This window comes from Candoia aspera, chromosome 5 (assembly GCF_035149785.1).
Source record: "Candoia aspera isolate rCanAsp1 chromosome 5, rCanAsp1.hap2, whole genome shotgun sequence".
NCBI classification, from domain to species: Eukaryota; Metazoa; Chordata; class Lepidosauria; order Squamata; family Boidae; genus Candoia; species Candoia aspera.
In genome coordinates this window covers 84,565,033-84,584,467 of record NC_086157.1, presented here as the reverse complement: position 1 = coordinate 84,584,467, position 19,435 = coordinate 84,565,033, and the positions used below count along the sequence as shown (strand labels likewise).

General features: G+C 38.3%; 1 protein-coding gene across 1 annotated transcript in view; it reads right to left on the bottom strand.

Annotated features, from left to right (window-relative positions):
* ABI3BP (ABI family member 3 binding protein) overlaps positions 1 to 19,435 on the bottom strand; it is a 185,183-nt gene that overhangs the window by 41,051 nt on the left and 124,697 nt on the right. The window contains exons 30-37 of the mRNA XM_063304721.1: positions 17,842 to 17,889; positions 17,139 to 17,198; positions 15,895 to 15,942; positions 13,959 to 14,033; positions 12,214 to 12,288; positions 7,100 to 7,174; positions 3,462 to 3,536; positions 1,036 to 1,050 (exon numbers count right to left, since the gene is read on the bottom strand). Of these exons, the coding sequence (XP_063160791.1) occupies positions 1,036 to 1,050; positions 3,462 to 3,536; positions 7,100 to 7,174; positions 12,214 to 12,288; positions 13,959 to 14,033; positions 15,895 to 15,942; positions 17,139 to 17,198; positions 17,842 to 17,889 (471 nt within the window). The remainder of the gene's footprint in view (positions 1 to 1,035; positions 1,051 to 3,461; positions 3,537 to 7,099; positions 7,175 to 12,213; positions 12,289 to 13,958; positions 14,034 to 15,894; positions 15,943 to 17,138; positions 17,199 to 17,841; positions 17,890 to 19,435) is intronic.

Genomic DNA, 19,435 nt, shown 5'->3' with positions numbered 1-19,435 from the left:
AATTGTGGCAAGTTCTTAGTGGTATGGGGATACCAAGTCATCTTGTCTGCCTCCTGAAGAATCTGTATAACAACCAAGTAGCAACAGTAAGAACAGACCACGGAACAACGGACTGGTTTAAGATTGGGAAAAGAGTACAGCAGGGCTGTATACTCTCATCCTACCTATTCAACTTGTACACAGAACACATCATGCGACATGCTAAGCTTGAGGAATCCAAGGCTGGAGTTAAAATCGCTGGAAGAAACATTAACAATCTCAGATATGCAGATGATACCGCTTTGATGGCTGAAAGTGAAGAGGAACTGAGGAGCCTTATGATGAAGGTGAAAGAAGAAAGTGCAGCTAAACCTTAAAAAAACCAAGATTAAGGTAACCAGCTTGATTGATAACTGGCAAATAGAGGGAGAAAATGTAGAAGCAGTGAAAGACTTTGTATTTCTAGGTGCGAAGATTACTGCAGATGCTGACTGCAGTCAGGATATCAGAAGACGCTTAATCCTTGGGAGAAGAGCAATGACAAATCTCGATAAAATAGTTAAGAGCAGAGACATCACACTGACAACAAAGGTCTGCATAGTTAAAGCAATGGTGTTCCCCGTAGTAACATATGGCTGCAAGAGCTGGATCATAAGGAAGGCTGAGCGAAGGAAGATCGATGCCTTTGAACTGTGTTGTTGGAGGAAAATTCAGAGTGCCTTGGACTGCAAGAAGATCAAACCAGTCCATCCTCCAGGAAATTAAGCCAGACTGCTCACTTGAGAGAATGATATTAAAGGCAAAACTGAAATACTTTGGCCATATAATGAGAAGACAGGACACCCTGGAGAAGATGCTGATGCTAGGGGGAGTGGAAGGAAAAAGGAAGAGGGGCCGACCAAGGGCAAGATGGATGGATGATATTCTAGAGGTGACGGACTCATCCCTGGGGGAGCTGGGGGTGTTGACGACCAACAGGAAGCTCTGGTGTGGGCTGGTCCATGAAGTCACGAAGAGTCGGAAGTGACTAAACGAATAAACAACAAACTGTACTGTAGGGTCTAGATGAAGCTAAAACAAAATAATTGAACTTGTTAAGTGTATCCAGTGTTGTTTTTTAAATGGAATATTATTACATTCAAAACAGAAAGTACAAGACTGTCAAAGCAGTCCTACAGTTCGCATGCCTAGTATTCAACGTGGACAAGAGACTTGTGTTCTAGGAAGATTAAATCTTTGAGATCAGGAGATTCAGAATTAATAAGCTATGATAGAGAAGTTTGTTTGAAGTAGCAATCTGTACAGTCAGCTTGTATATGAGGTGGAGGATCTACTGTATGTAGTACACACACACACACTGATTCTTAAGCCTGTATGAAATTCAAGTGGATAAATGTTCATTCCAGTCAACAGCAAGGAATAGATAAATCACCCACAATATCTTGGATATGCTGCAGTTGGGATAAAGGGAACAAAAGAAGTGACAGTCACGATTAGGCATAGTTCTCTGAGTCAGATTTGGAAGTAAAATAACAAGCAAGATTATTGCACGAAAAAAAAAATCCTAGGATACTGCCATCTACTTATTTTATTAATAATCACAACTGAATGTATCCCTGGTATCCTTTTCTTCTGTTCAAAGATCAGCTTATGGCAATCATAGAATGCCCCTGTGGAGGCCAGACTTAATTTTCTTTTAGCACCGTGGGAAGACTTGGCTACTAACTCAAATGTTTATGTCTCAGTAAGGTGGTCTGGTCTGTATTTCATTTATATCTATTTAGTTTTCAGTGTAGTTTTGGCTATATCGCACCCTAAAACGTATGCTACCATGAGACACTACATTTGACCAAGTCCCCATCCTTATCCTTTTTTACCATTTGTTTCTTTTATATAGCCAGTGTTGTTTTGCTTTGTGGTATTGCTCTGACTGCAGTAGTTTGAATAGCTAAAACCCAAAATCAAACAAACCAAAATATATCAATAACTGTTAATCTCAATGATTACCTAAACCGTATCTTTCAGACTACAAAATAAATAACCACTCCTCTCAATTTCTGTTAGTAATAAGTCAGACCAAAGTTAAAAGGACAGATTACATTCAGACATTCCTTATGGGAATTCTTCTTGCATCTGGAAGCACAGGAACTCAAGTTCCTGCTGCTAGCCCAGAAAGTCCCAGGCTTTGGGTAGATGCGATTGTTTGTCTCTTTGCCACCAAGAAATCTCTGATTCTCTAGATGTTGTTCACCTCTAACTCTAATAAACCTTGATTACCTGCCATATTAATTAGGCCTGATGGGAGTGGTGTCCTAGAAAGTCTGCCCTCCTTGGTTTCTAAGAGAAAGATAGTCAAAATACTGCTTGGATTCCTGAACAGTTATCTTTATAGAGATAGTATATAAAGAGTCCTGCCAGCCTGCCATACGGCTTGAGAAGTCTGAGAGGAATAGGAAGATTCTATTCATTTTCTCCCGCATCATTTTCTTCTCCTTCCATTATGACCTGGTGGCCATATTAAATACTAAGAGGCAATGTGCCGATCAAAAATTAGAAAACATAATCCTTTGTGCTTGCTTCCAAGTGAGCCCTTTCTTGTCCTGGTATCTTGTTTCATCTGAAGAGACCTTTCTTACTTATTTTCAGCTTCATTTCAGTTCTACACCCTGATCCCTGATGTTGATTCCCAGGCCATTTTGTCTGATTCCCAGTCCATTTGCACAGATTTAGCCTCCTCTGTTCCTTATGGCACAATGCCTGGCAGCAACGCAACACATACCTTAGCAAAGAGAGTCAGGACAAGGCTTCATTTTGTGGATAACTCTTTGCACTGCCATAACTGGCCACAAAGTGAACAAAGCCTCAGAATATTATGGGGGGTCCACTTTAAATCTGCAACTACGTGTCATATATTTTCTTACTGTTCTTTCTTTTATCTTATGAAGAAAAATCAGTTAAGAGGGAAAGACTCAATTAGCCTTACAATGGCTTTTGACTGATAGTTCCAGGAGTTATCCTGCTGGAAGCTTGCTGTGTCACTTAATTCTTTGCAATGTATCACTACTTCCCATTGGGCAAGAAATAGAGAGGCCGAACCTTTCTCAGTTTTTCATGAAGTCACGTATCATATTTAGAAGAGAAAGAGAGACACCTAGTTCATACAATGTATTATAATTTGACATTGAAATCTAATATTGACTGATAGTATAGTGATATATTGTATAAGAAAATATTCACTGGCAAGTGGTAAATGCAATAATGCTCAACATATGGCAAAATTGGACTATTGGCCATTTAAGAATTTTTTTTTTAAAAAGCTTGCTTCTGGTATAGCTCTGTTATGAGCCATTATGGATTTAACTGAAAGAAGGTGATGTCAACTTATTTCAAGATAATGCATCAGTTAGATTTCAAAGCACTAATAGCAGTTTCAAAAATGGCTAAAATCCCATCTACATTGAATGTTATCAAAATGCAATTACCAGGTTTAGTCTGGGATATTTCTTGTTTGTCAGACAGTTTGGGTTTTGAAGAAGGAAGTCGTGTTTCTTTTGGATCTGGAAAAAAGGAGTGGGATTGGTATTTTTTAGGAATATCTCTCATGTTTTATTCAAATGAAAGTACATGTTTTAAAATCATTAGATAAAAACAGTAATGATTCCATGTGTTTCTGTTAGCTGATTAAAAAGACTTTAAATTGGGCAATGATATATAATAAGTGATAAGGAGAAATAGTCAAGCTCTGAGAAACAATCTCTTGGACAGGAAAGATAGAAAACATTATTTACCAGTGTTAGAATCTGACAGAGTAACAAAACAAAACAAAACAAAAACATGTTTCGAAAAGCCTACAAAATACAAAATTATGGTATGTTGCAATACAAAATGACACATTATTTTTGATGCTCACGAGGGAATAAACTGCACATTGATTTCATTAAGGAATGTTTTACCCATAGTGTTCTTTGTTCATCCAATATTCTTTCTAGCAGTGGGAACTCACAGAGCTCCCTCCAAGCTAGCATATTTTGTGCAAGGAGAATTCACCTGAAGTAAGTGGTCCTGAGAGTAATGAAGACCCAAGTCATAAAGGAATTTAAAAGTAGGAAGCCAAAACCTTGAACTGACCCAAAAGCCTACTGGCATCAGCTCCTGCAGCTTACATAAATCAGCAAGGGCAGCTGCATTCTGTTCCTGCTGTAGCTTCTGGGTCATTTTCAAGCAAATTGCAGTAGTGTAACTGGGAGATGATAAGGGTTTGAGTCATTATTTTCAGTCATTCTGGTCCAAGTAAGATCATATCTGGTGGTCTGTGGTTAATATTATCACAGGAAGCCAAGAGATCCAACAGGACTAGAGATGCATGCCACCCTCATTCAGATCCCCCTGCAAGTCACTCACAAAATAGACCTTTGAGCTTTATGTTAGTTACTCTGAATATGAAATAAGACTGAGAAAGAATGATACAGAAGTACTTTGAAGCTACTGCAAGTTTGGTTGTGTGATTATGTTTTTAACTACAAAGGTATAAATATCATTGTTCATAGTAAGTATAACTTTGGACATGATACCTGTGTGGATATTGGCAAATATGGCCAAAATATTTATTTTGTGTGTGTGTGTGTATGTATATAAACACAAATCTTCAAGGCAAATAGCTTTATAACTTGTCCCAAAGATAAACTCTACAAATTTGGTATTGACATAAAACAATGTAGAGCAGAAGGCTTTGGTCTATCTATCTCTGTCTATTTATTTATTTATTTCTCAAATTTATATGGCTGCCCATTTCACAAGAAGTTACTCTGGGTGGCATACAACTAGCACTATTATTAATGGTAATTTCAGTGAATTTAGGTGTTTCACAGTGGATTTCTAGTTACCTTTCAAAAACAGAAAAGAAAAAAAAAATTGAGTATACAAGCTTATTTTCCTAACAAGTTTTTCTTATGTTGGGACATTTTTGCTAAATCTGGCAACAGGATAATAGTTTTCACAGAAAGCAAGAGATGGAAACATTTTTTCCTTTTCTAACTGTAGTCTCCCAGGTGTAAGCATGGTAAATTTTGGCTATCTTGCTCTAAAAATACAGAAACTAAAAATTTGGCTAATAATGTGAACATATAGAATTACAAATGAAACTCAGTTACCAGATTTGGTCTCTAGCATTCTTGGCATGGATAGTTTTGATTTATTAGGAACAAACTATTCCACTGGGAAAGGTGAAATAAGACTTTAAACCTGGATTATACTCTGCAAGAATGCATCTGTCTATCAGCTTGTAAAAGAGCTATTAAAGCCAGCTGGGCAGAAAGTTGAAAAGGAAAGGCAATGTTATTATTATTGCATTAATTCAATATTTTGTCATCATCATCACCACCACCACCACCACATTTGTCTTTGAAGATTTCTAAATAACAAGTATTCTTTTGCTTAGTGTTTTCATTATGGGAGAATAACTTGCATATAACATGTTTACATGAATTCAAAAGACCTATTTGAATGACACTCAACTCTTGAAATTTCTGGACTGGTTTGCTTTCTGCAGTTTTCTTTTATTTGATATGTAACCTACTTGGCTAGTTCATGTCTCCATAAACTGAGTTAACCCAAAGTCTGCACTGGCTGATATTTTTTTCTGTGCTGAGATAATTGGTCTGAAATTGGTCTGAAATGCCCCTTCATATGTGAGATATTCTGGCTGTGTCCATTGTATTCATAATGTGACCATGGAACACATTGATATAATTGTAGTACACTGATAGACCATGTATACTGTATTGGAAACTCATGGTTTTTAATACCAATAATTATCTGTAAAAATACTTCCCTATCAATCATTCTGCATCTGCAAAGGAAGAAGTACAGGTACTTTCTGCATCTGCAAAGGAGCAGCTACAGGTACCTTCTGCACATGCAGTTGTGGCTGTTTCCCTTCACTGAGAATATCACAGAAATTGTGAGGTTTAATGAAGCAAATAAGATTCAGACCACTGGTGACTTGATCTCTCTCTCTCTCTCTCTCTTTCTTCCACCTTCAGAGCAGGTGCCCCCACACCCTCATTTCTTCTCTTCTCCTCTGCCCAAATACACATCTCTCCCCTATCTTAATTTGATGACACACATTTAACTGTATAACATCAAGAAACTGAAATAGAAATAAATATCCAAAAAGCAATTGGGGTGAAGGTGATGAAACAAAAATAGAGGCTCCAGCTTGCATCAGTTGAATTACAAGTAACTTGGATATGGTGGTGGTGGGATAAAATGCTTGTGTAAATAACTTTCCTTGCCAGGTTGCTGTACTGTCAACTACAGTATTTTCCCACCTGACTGGAACTAAAAAGCTATCTTAATATAAAATGTAATGTCATACCATGTTGGATGTCCAAGAAAAATAGACTACATGTTAATAATGAATTTGTGTTTCATGTAATTATCCAAAGCATTTCCTTCTCTGTGTATTGAACTTACCGGCTTCAGCCTATAAAATATGTTCTTGCCCACACAAATTCACACTACAATAATCTATTATATTTAAGAGAGAATTGGGTATTAAGAACAGAACTTTATTTGAAATTTTCATAGCAGCTATATATTTTACAGAGGCAATTCCATTGCTTTTGAAATTAAATAGAAGCAATGTTTTCTTGCCAGTAGGGAATTTTTGCCTGAAAATTACAAAAGTCCATGTGCCTGAACGATATCCCTAAATCATATATGTATTGTGTTTTGACCATCCAGCTTAAGAGACATTTTTAAAATCTGTTAAAAATACACCTACTAAACATGTTTCTTCATCTATCCAAGTAAGTACATTTGTGCACAATTAAGATAGACAAACATTTTCCTCTTCCGAATAGATGACACATGCCATATTTTCATACAGAAATTAAATATACAGTAGTGCATGAAATGGTTAAGACTGAAGTGGTGCTGCTGCTTTAAAACTCTCTTTATGTAAAGGTCAACACATATTGCATAATTTGTGCCAAAGGCAGCTGGGAATATGGAAAGAACAACTGGTTATTATCTGTAATGGTATGATACAATTTTCCTGGGAATTTCTTGTCCTGCAAAAAATTAAGAGAAAAGCACAACTTTTATTATATATGCTTACCAAATGTTTCCTTTGTCTTTTCAGGGGCAACAGGTGGCATAGTTGTGATAGGATCTTGGGAGAATGGAATAATTTTTGTGGGACAAAAAAATTGAGACATCATGAAAAATTAAGAAAGTTATTTTGCAGCAGTTTGTTCCAAGTAGTTTGTTCCAGGTAGTTTACTCCTGAAAAAAATATTCTTAGCCAAAAGGATTTCATTGCATTAAAAGGATAGTTGGGAAAGCAAATAACCACATATTCATAGGAGTGCATTGGTCTACCAAAGAAGATAACTCTTGACAGGTCTTTTTCACTGTGCCTTTTCTGACTTGAGAAGTTACAATATATAGATTGACCTGCTTCCCATTGTTCTATCAAACATTGTCTGCAGAGAATATGGGTCCATTTCATCTGCTCTTTAACTGTCATCCTATAGAATGCCTTCAAAATACTGTATGTAATTGCCAGGAGTGGTTATGAGGTGTTCTATGTCAGATATATTTGCTGCCAACATGAGGATAACCCTTTTCTATGTCTATATATATTGGGAGATGGTAGAGAAAGTAATCATTTTGCAATGAGGAAACAGTTGTATATGTTTCTGCATCAAGTTATCTTTCTTCTCCCACTTTGATAGTCCCAAGACAGCTAGCTCTTTACCATAATACTGTCCCAATTACCTGTATCTCTGATTAGTTTCTCACAATTTCAAAAATTCTTTTTGAGACATAACTTCCAGCTCTTAAATGAAGCTTTATTTCCTTCCATATTTTAAAAGATTCTTGTTTAACCACATTATTATTTTATACTAAATAGTTTTCTTATCTGAGGCAAATATTTTATCTGAAGTTCTATAGCATTTAAAAAATAAGCAGTCTAACTTCTGAAAAAAATTCTGATCATATTTCAGTTTCATTTTATTAACTGTCTAATGAAGATACTGCATTTTGAACTGACAGACTAGAATAGACTACCTCTATCCAATCTATCTACTCAGATCTTAGTGAAAACAAAGTGGCACATAATTCATAGATGAGAATTCTTTTATTTTGGACTGATTTGGTATTAATAAACAACACCCACAGACTAGAGGGAGGGACTTGAACAATCAAATTCCTACTATTGGGATTAACCAGAAAAAGGTATAATTCTTTAATGATATTTTTTTTCTCCCAGAAAGTGGTCTCACTTCATGTAAACCAATTAGTTCATTCTACTTGTCTGTACTTGCCTCTATATTTTTTCATTATTCAGGCATATTAAAAACAGAGTCACAATATAAAACCATTATAGATGAGAAACCAAAGAGAAAATAGATAGAAAAAGCATTCTGAAGTACTGAATGTTTAAAATGTAAATGTCATAAAACTGAAATGCAATCCAGTCAACTCAAAATGCATCCAGAACTAAAAATGCACAGTAAATAGGTTTCAGAGAGTTATGCAAAGTACAGGAAGGAATAAAAATACTAATACTTCAAAATGATCATTTTAATTAACATTAAGTTATATAAAAAAGATTATTCCTAAAGTTCCAGTGAATGATAGTTCTTACTTACACTTTTCCCTGGAAAGAATTACAATTTACTGATTTCTTCTCTGCTGTAATGGTTGCCCTAGCCCCAAATACTCAGACTCACAAGAGGCTGCTAAATGAAATCTGATTTATTTAGCGTACTAAAGGCAGATACAGAGAAAGCTGAGAATGAGCAAAAGCGCGCCAAATACAAACTAAATACCCTCGCTTCAAACCCAATCCCGCCCCTCGCCCCACCATAGCAACCACCCCCTCCCAGGTGTTGGCAACCATCACACATCGGCCTGGGAAAGTAACCTTGAAGACATGTCATAACCCAAACATACATTCCTGCAGAACAGCAAGGAGATTACAGCCTGGCACGGCTGAAATTCCCCTCCCCGCAAATGACAGACACGGAACAGGAGAGTGACATGTGAAACGTTACGATGTATTCAAACCATTGGAACGATGAACATGACATATCGCCCCCCTTAAAGAAACTAAACTAAGCAGCAAGTTCATGCGGCTAGGCAGAATAAAGACGGGCTAAGTGATTTTACAGTGTGGGACACGCATCAGCACCTATACATAGGAAGACACGCATCAAAGAATCCACATGTGAAACGCTCCCATTCATCTCTACACAAGATCTAAGCATTGGCATGAAAATTTTCACGATGCAGATATTAGCATTGAACATTGCGATCATGACAAAACGCAAGGAACAGGTTACAGTGGTTAAACAGCATATAAATGCAAAAGGCTAAACAGCATGAGAATGCTAAAGCAAACCACAGAGCCCCGCCCCTCCACTCAGTCCGGAGGGACATGCTTCCAGCAAACAAAGCCCTGAAACCCACCCCTATCTCGCCCGAAATCCAGGATTTCTCGCTGATCGCCAGCCTCGCTCGGTGGGTCCACCTCCTCCGCCCTCAGTGCGATGAATGCGTCGCCTTCTTCCTCGGGCCCCAAGGCGGGCTGTCTCACCTCGGCCTCTCCGCTGCATCCCGCCCGACCGCCGCCGCTCTCCACGCAGCCCAGGCCCCTCGAGGCCGCACCCTTCTTGGCGCTGACACAGGCAGGAACGATGGCTCTCTCCTGCCGCGCTTGCATCCCGTGGAGCAGCGCCATCTCCAGCCACAGGAAGTTCCTCATCCAGTCCCGCTGCGCCTCCGAGCGCTCGCACCGCAGCTCGGCTTCGGTCAGCAGGAACACCCACCACTCCAACGAAAATGCCGATGTGCCGCCCTCCTTCGCCGGAACCATGCAGCCACGCCGCGTCCCAGCCTGGGCCATCAAGGATGCCAGCCACTCCGGGGACCACACCGGGGCGCCGCTCTCCACCTCCAAACCCATCCCCGACTCCGGAACATCGCTACCGGCCACCGCGCTGAGGTCGCTCCCCCGCGACTCTGCCCGTTGCGGCCTGACCCGCCGATCAGCGAATTCCACCTCCGGAAACGTGGGGTATTGGGGTCTCCAGGTGGCATGAGCTAGCCCCGACCGAGCTTCCGCCACGCCGTCCCCGCTGGAGCGCTGTTGTGCCCCGATTCGTCCATCCATTGTTAAAGTCATCGCTAGCTCTCCCCTTCACCAAAGGCTTGGATGGGGGCTAGCGGAAAATTTCATTATGATTCTCAGCTTTATGTAATGGTTGCCCTAGCCCCAAATACTCAGACTCACAAGAGGCTGCTAAATGAAATCTGATTTATTTAGCGTACTAAAGGCAGATACAGAGAAAGCTGAGAATGAGCAAAAGCGCGCCAAATACAAACTAAATACCCTCGCTTCAAACCCAATCCCGCCCCTCGCCCCACCATAGCAACCACCCCCTCCCAGGTGTTGGCAACCATCACACATCGGCCTGGGAAAGTAACCTTGAAGACATGTCATAACCCAAACATACATTCCTGCAGAACAGCAAGGAGATTACAGCCTGGCACGGCTGAAATTCCCCTCCCCGCAAATGACAGACACGGAACAGGAGAGTGACATGTGAAACGTTACGATGTATTCAAACCATTGGAACGATGAACATGACATCTGCTATTTAGAAGTAATCTATCCATTCACACTAATGGCTGTCATCTAGGATATCTTTCCAAAATATCAGTGAACTTCTACATCCTATTTGCACTATCTTTCCAACTTGAAGACATTTTTTTTTTCTGCCTCCATGCTCAATAAGTTCATAATTTTTCATACAGTGATAAATCACAAATTATTGGCATATAATTCAGAAATACAATCCCATGTCATATAAGTAAACATTCCCTCTTCCATTTTATACTTCCAACATAATGAGGTTATTAGGAAATACTTCCACAGGCTGGTCAAGTGATGACTGGAACAGGGCCTTTTCCTGATGGCTCCTAACTTCCTTAAAAACGCTTCTCTAGCCCCAGAGAACCTTGGATGCTATTTTAATTTCTGCTAGTTTCTATAATACAAGATTTTATTATTATACTAACAGTTTTGTGCAGTTTCATATTGCTTACACTGAATGAACTTCCCAGAATTAAACCTCCTAGTGTACACAAGGGGTTTTGGCACTTCTATTTGCTGTTCCCCTTGCTTGGGCAGAGGGATGCTTTGCTGCGGAGTACACCCACAGATAATTTGGAGGTGGGGCTGGAGAAGTAAGGGCAGCAATACTGTGTGCTTCAGGTTCAAATGGAGCAGGATTCCTTTATTTGAGGTGGTCAATAGCTTCTGTGAATAAACACTCTTATATGGTTATGCATTGAAGTAAATGTTTATTGTTTCCTTTTGAGAAAAATAACATAAACTGCTTTTTAAAAGCTACTACACAGGTGAAGAAGTTACACTACAATATAATATATTGTAAATCAAATGTACTGTTTCAACACTATTCCAGTTCTCATTAGGAAATCCTTTCATGTAATTTTTTTTAGAAAACAAATATGCAAACAAGTGAAATGCTTTAGTATCAATAGAAGTAATTCATTATTACCAGATGGATTACAACAATGACATTTGGTATTAAATATTTGTCTAAGGCCCATTTCTGAGTTCATGAATTTAACTACATTTGCACTCTAATTAGCAAGTCTGAGGTAGTTATCATGGATGGGGCAATAGTAGGATATAATTTATCAGTGGCAAAGTGAAGATCCTTTGCATATGCTAAAAGGAATCTTATTTATTACTTTTAAAGTTTCCAGAGTAGTTTGTCAAAATAAATATTTAGGCTGAGTTACTGAGCAAATTATAAAATTTAATGTTTCACCATGTAGGGATTATGTTAAAAAATGAACTTATATAAATAGAAGTTGAAAATGTACATACCAACACAGAGAGAGAGAGAGAGAGAGAGAGAAAGAAAGAGAGAGAGAGAGAGAGAATAAAAATATCCTGCAAATAACTCCTGGGACAAAACTATACACAATATATGAGTCTACCTTGAGTAAATAATCTCTAAAGTGGAAAAAGTGGTTGCAGTCTAAGACATTACTATATCCAACATTATGTCTGGAAATGCTGTATGCAACCATGCATATACCCTGACATACCCAGTGAGGAAGTTTAAAGGTGCAGTTTTAGAGAAAGAGATAGTGTGATATAAAATAAGGGAATAACAATTATATATCTACCTGGTTTTGATTGAGGTATTTTTTGACTGGGAGGAGTTTTAGGTTTGGATGGAACAGGATGTTTGACTTTTAGACCTGAAAAGAAGCAACAAACTCCATATAAAGTGGTGTCCATGTGTGAGAATTACTTATCATACTGATTCAAGGAATGGCAATTACAAAAATAGTGAACAGAATTCACAAAAGAGACAAGAAGAACTAGAAATAAATGGAAAAGAGTTTTGCTGCTTTAATCATAGCTCTCGAGCGTTTGAAGTCTGACACTCTACAATCTTATTTTTTTGGGGGGGGAGAAGGGTAGTGTGACTTGAATTCCTTTCTCAAAATCCATTCCTACACTATTTGCATGTGTGCAAATTTTGAAAGGGTTAATTCTAACAAATGTGGAGAATACCAGCTAGAGTAGTCTATATTAGGAACAGAGAAAACAATATTCTTTCATCTAAATTGTAGGAGCATTCATAGAAACCCTCTTTGCAATGGATCTACTTGCATGGCAGAGACCATGTCTGCCTATGCCATAATGACAGCAATTTGCAATTCATCTTTTTGATAGATGCATTTCCAAAGAAGAACATCAGTCTCCTGAGTAAAATGGAAAATGAGAACAATTACAGCTACTTATTCAGGGGGAGCTTCTATTTCGCTTCTTAATCTGACAAAAATCATGTGCCTTGACCCAACTGAGTTGCAAACGCCAGCAACTCCAGACATCCAGACATCCTGAGAATATTTTGAGAAGAGAATGATAAATGAATGATCAATATTTTAATAAGTGTTCTAGAAAACTCATCAAATGTATTAAACTTTGTCTTTTATTTTCAAGCAATTCTCTTCAGGGAATATGATCTCTGTGGAGATTGTTTCATTCGTTGAGAACAAATAGCTGAAATTTTAAAAAGTTTTTTAAAATAAGTAAATAATCTAAACTTTTCAAGTTCAATTGAAAAATTCTTACTGGTCAGCTCAAAATATGTTAGAAATCTTCATTAATTTAAAGGGGGAAAATGGATATTCCCACTCAGATAGAAAACATGTACATTAACTGAATTTGTATTGATTTAAATATATAGAATAATAGGTTAACTTTAAATCTGTTGTGCAATGTTCTCATGTTAAAAGTATTTTGAGCATAATCCAAGTTGCTGTTGTAAAAGTCCTCTAAATCAGAGGAAATTGTTTAGGTCAATAGCAAAGACAACCTCTGGCTATTTTCTAAAAACCTATCTTTATGGAACAGAAGATTCCATACAGATGATGTATAGAAATGTCTTTTACATTAAATGTTACAAGGAAAGAAACTTGTTTAAAAAGCCAAAAATGTGGTTAAAAAGGAAAAATGTTATTCTGGTTGCTAAGAATGAATTCATCCTTTTTAAAAATATTCTGCTGGCATGCCTGTCCTATATTTTTCACATATAAGAAAAAGAATAAAGAGTTGCTGCTATTTCTGAGTAAGAAACTATTTTTACAGAAAAGTAAACTTTTTTTTTACAGTGTGTGGTAAAAACATTGTAATGGTGGTGTCTTTTCCACCATTATTTGTGTATTGAGATGCATTTCACAAAAATTATATATAAAAGATACACATACACACACATGGACACAACTATTAAGCAGTTTTTTTCCAGTTTTTCATTTTAGTTATACATGAATATGTGTTTTTCCACATTATTTAATGTGTAAAATGGAACTCTATTAAATGAGTACATGCTTCAAGAAAGTCAAAATAAGGAAACACTCACTGGATTTGGTTGGAATTATACCAGGACTGGAAGAAGTTTTTGGTCTGGTTGGAACTCGATGTGTTTCCTTAGGAGCTGTAAGAAATCATATCTAGTTTTTTTTTTACTTTAACCTCCCAGTGTTACCAAATGCAAGGTGCAGAGAATTCAGACAAACAGTTCTACAATGAATGCTGTATATGTATTAAACCAGTAAAAAAATAAGTAATAATGTGACTGCTTTGTAAACCTTGATACTATAAATGTGAGTACTGTTACAAAAACACCGATTAAGTTAGCATTCAAGGAAAACATGAAATTCCAAAGCCTAAAATATAATATTAATTCTCTGAACTAGATGCAATGTGATCTGAGGTCTAGGCAAGAGAAACCACCTCCCAGGGTTACTTTCAATTATTTAGGTGAAAACACCAGTGTAGCTAAGTAAAAAAATGTGTTAGCACAGCTTTGTGAACTCTTACACCAGGAAGGTATTTCACTGGAATGCATCACAGTGACAAGCTAAAAACATTTTAGGTCAAGTCAATGAAGATTCTCAGTCATCCAGGTGGAATTGTCTGTAGGGGGAGTCATGGCAACTGGATTTCTTTCTTTTGGGTAGAAGTGTTTCGCTGCTTGTCCAAGCAGCTTCTTCAGTCTGCTTGGACAAGCAGCGAAACGTTTCTACCCAAAAGAAAGAAATCCAGTTGCTATCAGTCAACTTACAGACATTTTAGGTCAAGTGAGGTCTGTGACTGCGATTTTCCAAAGTGCTTTTCAGATCTTACATGGTCTCCTGATTGAAAGATATGGATGTAGCTATAGCTGTACAGTAGATACAGATATAATCACAGTTCTGAGGGAGAACTATACTTGTATTTAAAACGCAGAACCAGCATTCTCTTGACAGAGAATGTTTGTTCTGCACCCCCAAAGGTCAGTTTTAACCACAGGGAGGGCTGGGTTCTTCTAGCTGCATATTCCTTGTTCTGCCACCAATATGTGTATTACAGTTTTTCTGCTGTTTCTGTTAACAAGGAGTTTCACATGGCTTTTAATCATTGATTACTTGAGGGCACTATTCTGCCTACATCTGTGCTGTTTTGACCACTTCATGGGCAACTTCCAGATGCTGGCAATCACAACCACTTGCTTCTGGTGTTGCCATCCTACTGTAGCACTGGTCAAGAGTGGTGTTCACTCATTCTTGATCCTTCCCTCCACCTTGCTTCACCTGCATTGCTCCTCTGTATGACCTGTCACCTGAGCTATTTCTGAACAGAACTATAGCACTCTTTCCACAGAGCGTCAGACCTGAGTTCAGAAATAGCCCGAGTCACAAGTATCTCCAGACCTGCAACCTGTTAGGCAGGCAACTTGACGGACTTAAGCCAGCCATTGTAAACACCCACCTACGCTCAACCATCCTTATTCATCATATTTTAAAAAGAGGAATTGGTTGTTGTTTTTTCCCACTGCAGGTGGAAAAGTAAGAGTAGAGCCAGTGGAATCCATCTATCACTTCCTTAACTTGTCTTGCATTGAAACAGTAACGACAGCAACATTTATCAGCCTTGTAAGTAAGGCACAGTTTTAGACTTTTCTGAAGACTCATGGACTGGAAACTGCATTTTTAAGATAGCTGTCTTGCTGCACCATTGATGTATACACCATGACTACATGATTTAGTAATAATATGAAAGAGGGATTAATAATGAAGAATCTCGAATGTCAAGCTAAACTTGATGATAATGTGATGTGGTATCACTAAGAGGCATAATTCTGATTATTTAGGTAAAAACACCAGTGTAGCTAAGTAAAAAAATGTGTTAGCACAGCTTTGTGAACTCTTACACCAGGAAGGTGTTTCACTGGAATGCATCACAGTGACAAGCTAAAAACATTTTAGGTCAAGTCAGTGAAGATTCTCAGTCATCCAGTTAATTAAATATATTACCTGTTGATGATTTTGCTTGTTCAGTTTTAAAGATAACCTTTTCCATGTCTGCATCAATAATATCAATAAATAAAAGTAAAAACATTCAATATTAATATTGTAAATAAGTTGCAACATAACATGAAAAATACATTTTGGTTTCATTCAGATACAGCACTCAATGAATATGCCTATTTTAGTTGATCAGCTTTAGGTAACAAGCTGTGGTCTGGAGTGCAAGAATATCTTCTGGGCATATGAAATACAAGCATAAGTCAGACAGTGCATTTTACTAATACACAGAGCTTTGCATTCAAAGGCAAGGAGACAAGCCCCTGTCTGTAACTTTTTAAACCAAATATTTCTTTTCCCAGAATCGTGCTGAGGGTAGCTGAGCAATCCCAGAAGAAGATGCAGCTGCTTTAAAAAGGTGCAAACAGGTGCTCTCTGCTTGCACCCTGTGGACTCCAGTCCACCCTTTTGCAGTTTTGAATCTAAAGCAACGCACAGCTCTAATAAATGCTACATTGTTTCAGATGCCCTTGCTATGTATTTGCTTATGTATAACCATTACTCATTGTTATGAGCAGAAAATGCTAGAAATGCATTTGTTTGTTTAGAATGGTTTTATGAACAATGAGGAATGTGCAGACTGACTATGTTAGTTATAGACTAGCAAGAATGTAATTCTGACTCCATTTTGCACAAACACACACTCATTCCAAAGTTAATTCCATTTACTTGGACCATTCTCAAAGGCTGATGTTCTGATGCTTGTTTTTTCTTGCTAGCCACAACTGTAACTTTTGGAAGCTGCACGATGTGGGGTATTTCAAATTTGTAACTATGAAGTGTAAGCAAACAAACAAACAAACAAAAACTTCAGCAATCAAAAGCTATTGAGAAAGTATTTTCATCATCTGATTCTTGAAGTGAGCAATCATTAACATCCCTTAGAATCTGGTTTCTTTCAATATTATTTTCAGTGTGAAAATAAAACTATGTCTCTTTAAGGTGGCAGAACATTTTTCTTGCTGTTTTCAGTAAATCTAGTGAGAACATAATGTGATGTAATGGGAATATACTGTAACATACTATTATGAGAACATATGATACTGATTATACAGTATAGATTGGCTATGTTAGATTTCTTTGAGTATTGAATCACACTCTCAGGAAAAGAAATTCCAAACTATGCAAAAATAAGTAAAAAACCCAAAACTGATTGTAAACAGTGTATTGACAGAAGACACACAGGAATTTACCATGCTGAGGCTGTGGTACTTCAGTGCTGGTCTGAGGTTTATGCTTGACATAATCTTTCTCTTTTGGAAATAAAACAAGGAATGCAAGTTATTAATTGATATATTTTTCCAGACCCTTGGGCTGTATACTAAATGCCATATTTACCAGCATGTCTGTTTGAACAAAGTGTATTTCATAGAGTAAAAAGACAAATATAACAGGATTTAAATCTACGTGCAGATTAAAGGAATAGATGTCAATAGCTGACTTCCCTTGGATTTGTGATGAGATATTCAGATACAAAAGTTGTTTGATAGAGATCCAAATTACTCAGATGCTTCCTGCAGCTTCAGTCATAGCAAGGATTGGAAAGCAAAGCGGAATATAGTGCAGAGGTCTTCCCATATGTCTCTTAGGTTGCATTTCAGAAAAAACAATGAAATTAATGTCTTCACAAGGAAAATACAGTTGGTTTTTAAAGTGCATAGCATTTCAGTTATGTAATTTAGGTGTAGGGAATTAATTCAGGCTTTCTTGAAAATATATCACCTATCTGAGATTTTCAAAACAGGGCTTAATTGTGGGTATCTTAGTTCTAAGTCACTGCGGAATGACTTCTCAAGTATGGTGTAATTAAAATCTCACCCACAAAGACATTACAAATACAGAATAGAAAGGCCACTGAAACACTAGGTAGATAAATATTTAATAAAATAGCATTACCAATTTTGGTCTTTGGTGCTTCTGTTCTAAGTGCAGTAGCTTTCACAACTGTATAGGAGGAAAATATTATATATATTTTATAAAAAAATAAATACCCTTCTCACCCCTATGGGTGGTATGTGTCTTCCTCAAACTCGGGTCCTCTACTAGAGGCCTGGGAATTTGAGGGTTCTGCACAGGATCTTAGCTATTCCTACCACTGCACTCTTCAGAGAGCTCTGATGTTGTTCCTGGGATCTTTTGGAGCCACTCTTCAGCTTGGGGGGGTCACAGCCCCAAGTGCCCCTACCACCACTGGACCACTTTGGCCTTCACTTTCCACATCCTCTAGTTTTTCCTTCAGGCCCTGGTACTTTTCCAGCTTCTCATATGCCTTCTTCCTGAGGTTGCTATCACATGGCACCGCTACATCTATTACCACTGCTGTCTTCTGGTCCTTGCCTACTACCACAATGTCTGGTTTATTGGCCAGTACCTGCCTGTCCATCTGGATCTGGAAGTCCCACAGGACAGGATTTTAGCCCTGTCATTCTCCACAACCTTCTGTGGAATCTCCCATCTGGACTTGGGAGGGTCTATCCCATATACTCTGCAGATGTTCCTGTACACAATGCCAGCTACTTGGTTGTGCTGTTCATTGTATGCTGTTCCTGCCTGCATCTTACACCCTGCCACTATGTGTTGGACTGTTTCTTAGGCCTCTTTGCACAGTCTGCATCTTGGGTCCTATCTAGTGTGGTAGACCCCTGCTTCTCTGGATCTGGTGCTTAGTGCCTGTTCTTGTGCTGCTATGATCAGTGCCTCAGTGCTGTCTTTTAGTCCAGCCCTTTCCAGCCACTGGTAGGATTTCCCAAGGTCAGCCACCTCAGCTATCTGTCAATGGTACATCCCATGCAGGGCCTTGTCTTGCCATGGCACTTCCTCTGCTTGATCTTCCTTCCATATATGCTGCGGCCTCAGGCATTCTCTCAGCAGCTCATCTTTAGGTGCCATCTTACTGATGAACTCCTGGATGCTCTGGGTCTCATCCAGGACAGTATGTGTGGGTATATGTATGTATGTATATATTATGTGTGTATGTGTGTGTGTGTATAGATACATATAGATATCCTTGCAAAAATCACACATAGCTAATAAACCCATTATAATTTTAAAAATATCAAGGCAAAGATAGGAAGAAAAAATGATGTGCATAATTAAATACAGCCCTGGCTTAGGGGGTTTGGAGTGGAAGGCACTGTGTTACAGTGGTTCTTCTTCCTCTGGAGTTAGTTCCAGAGGGCGTTGGGGAATGGGAATGATCTAGTCCTAAACCTCTTCTTTGTGAGGTACCTCAGAGCTTTATCCCATCCCTACTTCTTTTTAACAGCTACATGAAACCAATGGGGGAGGACATTCCTCAGCATGGGGTACAGTATTATCAGTATGCTGGTGACACACAACCATATAATTCTGTCCCCAGCCAAACAAGTGAAAGCTGTTGAGGTTCTGTCACAGAGCCTGGAGGCTGTGGTGGTCTGAAAGGGAAAAACAGACTCAGTTCAACCCTACCAAGACTGAGTCGCTGTGGCTTTGGGATCCATCAGAGGGGTAT